The sequence below is a fragment of the Apium graveolens genome, chromosome 11 (assembly GCF_009905375.1).
Source record: "Apium graveolens cultivar Ventura chromosome 11, ASM990537v1, whole genome shotgun sequence".
Lineage (NCBI taxonomy): Eukaryota > Viridiplantae > Streptophyta > Magnoliopsida > Apiales > Apiaceae > Apium > Apium graveolens.
The window spans coordinates 205,405,429-205,409,471 of NC_133657.1; the positions used below are offsets into that span (position 1 = coordinate 205,405,429).

General features: G+C 32.7%; 1 protein-coding gene across 1 annotated transcript; it reads left to right on the forward strand.

The window, feature by feature from the left end:
* Window positions 1–2,394: 2,394 nt before the first annotated feature.
* On the forward strand, window positions 2,395–2,874 carry LOC141696589 (uncharacterized). The gene has a single exon (XM_074500714.1). The coding sequence runs from the start codon at window positions 2,395–2,397 to the stop codon at window positions 2,872–2,874; it is 480 nt and encodes a 159-aa protein (XP_074356815.1).
* The last annotated feature ends 1,169 nt before the right edge of the window (window positions 2,875–4,043 follow it).

Here is a 4,043-nt window from a genome sequence, read left to right on the forward strand (position 1 = left end):
AATTTTAATTTGAGATAAAATCAACAGGTTTCAACCGATGATTAGAATATGATATGGATATAGAATTTATCCTAAGCTACCTTCTTATACATTAATCGTCGTATTAATAACATGATATTTGATGTGATTTAATTCGTATGCGGATAATATACATGTTACACGTGATAAATTGAGAGCGATTTTGGGAGGAAATCCAAGATATCATTTTCCGTATGTTATTGACCGTGGTAGTTTTTGTAAGTAAGAAAATTGTTGCTTTTCCTATTTTTTAATAGGCAAAATGATCGAACATGAACATATACAAAAATTATTAAAAATTAAGGAAAGCATAATTGTTTCCTACTTTAATCAGGGACGGACGGACCGAGTACAAGATAAGAAGGCATTGTGTAAATGATAGAAAGGCAAGTATACTTCTATAAATTTTTTTACGTTACTTTTCGGCACGTTTTTCAATACTCAATTAAAGTATACTTCTATAAATTTTTTTTTTTAAATCTGAAAAAAAGTTTCATGTTTAAACTTTTATTCAAAAAAAAAATTAAGAAAAAACATTATAGAACTATACTTTATTGAAGCCTCGAAATACGTGCAAACAGTGTACGTAAACTATTCAGCGGGACGGAGGGAGTCCATGTTAAATATGTGTGAAGTGTAATATGGAAATTAAGTTATTTTAGAAAAAGGGAAATTAGTATTGTCGTGTGAGAGCGGGAGACTGAAAAATACATAATCGATACAATGATGTGAAGACGTTAATAGAATTTACTCGAAAACACATCTTATTTTTTTCAAAGACAGAGAGTTAGTGATAATATAATTATCTTTGTTCTATAATGAATATAGTTTTTGTCATTAATCGGCGGTAGTTTATATATAAATTACTTATCGTAAAAAATTTGTTGAATAAGGATAGTTTGTAGATCACCGGTCAATATCCATTAAAATACAGATTAGTCGTGTGATTATGAAATAGTGGAATAACTATTTAAGTCACAATTTGAGATGGATCAACACCTGTCAAGTGAAGATGATAATATGATATCTTGATAGATTCATGTAAATAAAGGTTTTATATGAATTCTATATGAATTCAAAGCACGACAACTTTGTAATAATTGTACATTGATGAACATATCGTAAATACATTCCCCACGTTTTAACCAGGAAACAAACAGCCCTTGAAGTAATTTGAGCCCGGTGTACTGTACAAAATATTATATGACCAAAAATATACAATACTTTATTGCTTTTCAAATTTTCTCTGCATCAGACTAGCATCGCCTGGTAATGTTGTGTTAAATACATGTGTGTAAAGTGTAATATGAAAATTAAGTTTTTTTAAAAAGAAATAGTATTATGGTGTGAGAGCCGGAGGCCGAGAAAAATATAGAGTCAATACAGTGACGTGACGACGTTAAATGAATTTACATGAAAGCAGAATGTCTTATTTTTTTTCAATGAGTCAATACAGTGACGTGATGACGTTAAAAGAATTTACGTGAAACATGAGAAATGGAAAGTTATGTTGTTATCGTTTGAATCAGCTCCTTTAATCAAAATGTTTTATGAATTGGATGACCGCGTAAGTGACCGGGGCGGACGGTCCAGCGGAGGGCCAAGTGTTATATAAAATATTATGACACAACTTATGCCACAAAAAAATAGTATTATTGTGTGAGAGCCGGAGGCCGAAAAAAATATAGAGTCAATACAGTGACGTGACGACGTTAAAAGAATTTACGTGAAAGCAGAACGTCTTATTTTTTTCAATGAGTTGGTGATAATATAAGTCATCTTTTTCCTGTAATGAAAATAGTTTTTGTTATTAATCAGCACTAGTTTGTCTATAAATTACTTATCGTGATAAATTCGTTGAATACGGGTAAGTTTGTTGATCACCGGTTAATATTTACGCGAATACAGATTAATCGTGTGACTATAAATTACTGGAGTAGCTATTAACTTAAAATAATTGTGCGAATTTTTGAGAAGGATCGCCAGCCGTAAAGTGAAGATGACAATATGATATTAGATAGATTTACGTAAATATAATAATACGAAATTAAAAAATTTATATGTCTATTCACTATTCAGTAATTAAATTTTGTTATACAGTTAAACCTCTTTAAAGTAATACCCTTGGGACCGGGAAAAAATATTACTTTACCGAATTTATTACTTTATCGATATAATAATATTTTATTACTTTATCGATAAAGTAATATTTTATTACTTTACCGAATTTTTATGTTTACGTGGTACAGTATAATATATAATGTACGTATAAAAACTAGAATTAATCACATGCAATGTATTTGATCTAAAATTACTTTTATTATGATTACTTATATCCAAAAAGTTAATATCTTGAATGCTATTAGTTTTGCTAACATGGCTTGGAATATTGATGTGAAAATAACCACAATTGCAAATTGTTTTCGGCATTGCAAGATTCGTTCAGAAGAAAATGATGAACAAGAACTTGGAGAAATAAATGAAGGTGTCGAAGGATTAAATGAAGTTATCTCTAATTTACGATATAGGAATGTGATGGATGTCGAGCATCTCTTAAACTATCCAAACGAGAATGATGCGGTTATGGAATCACCTACGGATGAAGAAATCATTGAGTCGGTAATGAGCACTGATGAAGGGATTGATCCTGAACCCGACGATAGCAATGTCATCCCAAGCGTGTCATCAAAGGAAGCATTTCAAGCACTCACCACTTTGAACAATTACTTGTTACAACACGAGCAAAACATACCAGGAGTTATTTTTGCTTTACATAAAGTCAAGGACGAGATTAATTTTGGCTTTGGTGGAAAGAAGAAACAAGCTACAATAGATTCATATTTTAATAAGAATTAAATTTTGTAATCATATACATTATACAGTATATATATATATATATATATATATATATATATATCTATAATTATGGAATTATTACTTTACATATTACTTGGGCCCTTAATGACTTTCGAATTTTTTATTATCTTATGCTTTTAGCGAGAATATTACTTTACAACATTGGCCCAAGTTGGGACCGATGAAAATTATTACTTAAGCGAGGTTATTACTTTATCGGATATTACTTAATCGAGGTTTAACTGTATAAGCTTTTTGATTAATTGTGAGTTTACATTTTAGTTACTTATATTTGTGTGAACTTATGAAACAGCACTCAGTTGTCAACAAAGCAGATAGAATTCTGGTAAAGAGCCCTGATTCAACAAGTCACAAAATCTCATTTCAAGAGCCTATTAGCTGACCAACATTTCATCAAACTCCTGAACCTGCTGGCTCCTATAAATATCGAATTCATAACATGTTATGTATCAGTTCGAACCACAACAACAATCTGTAGTAATCAGTTTAAAGATAAAGAGAGTTGATTAAATATTCTGCTCATCAAACCAGAGATGGCTGCTTTCATCCACAATCTAGTTCTAGCTATCGTCCTAGTATTATCGATTTCAAGCATGGAGGTGAGTTTTGCAGCGCGTCACTTGCTGCAATCTACACAGCCAACACTTCCAACTATTCCAACACTGCCAACCATGCCGACGTTGCCTAAGGTTGCATTGCCTCCCCTGCCTGCAATGCCAACCCTTCCCAAAGCAGCAGCAATGCCACCAATGCCTGCAATGCCAACCCTTCCCAAAGCAGCAGCACTGCCACCAATGCCGTCTCTACCAACAATGCCTACTACAATCCCCAAGGTGACATTGCCTCCTTTGCCTGCATCACTCCCAACCATTCCCACCACAATGCCTTCCTTTCCCACTATCAGTATTCCTACAACTATGCCCTCCATTCCATTCTTCACTCCACCACCTTCAACCACTAGCCCTTAAGATTTATCACTTGTTCCCCTGTTAAAACTTATTTCCATGGTTGCGGAATATATGGTTCCATGTCTGCTTGTATTTCTCTATTTAGGATAGTGTCATTATTATCATTTTCATTGTTTTCCCGAGTGCCTAGCTATATTGTGCTTTCAATTGTATCTGTAAATGTTTACATGATTTGACGAG

What these genes read in the sequence shown, in the direction of transcription:
- LOC141696589 (XM_074500714.1), top strand. Translation starts at nt 2,395, where the DNA reads ATGGCTTGGAATATTGATGTGAAAATAACCACAATTGCAAATTGTTTT.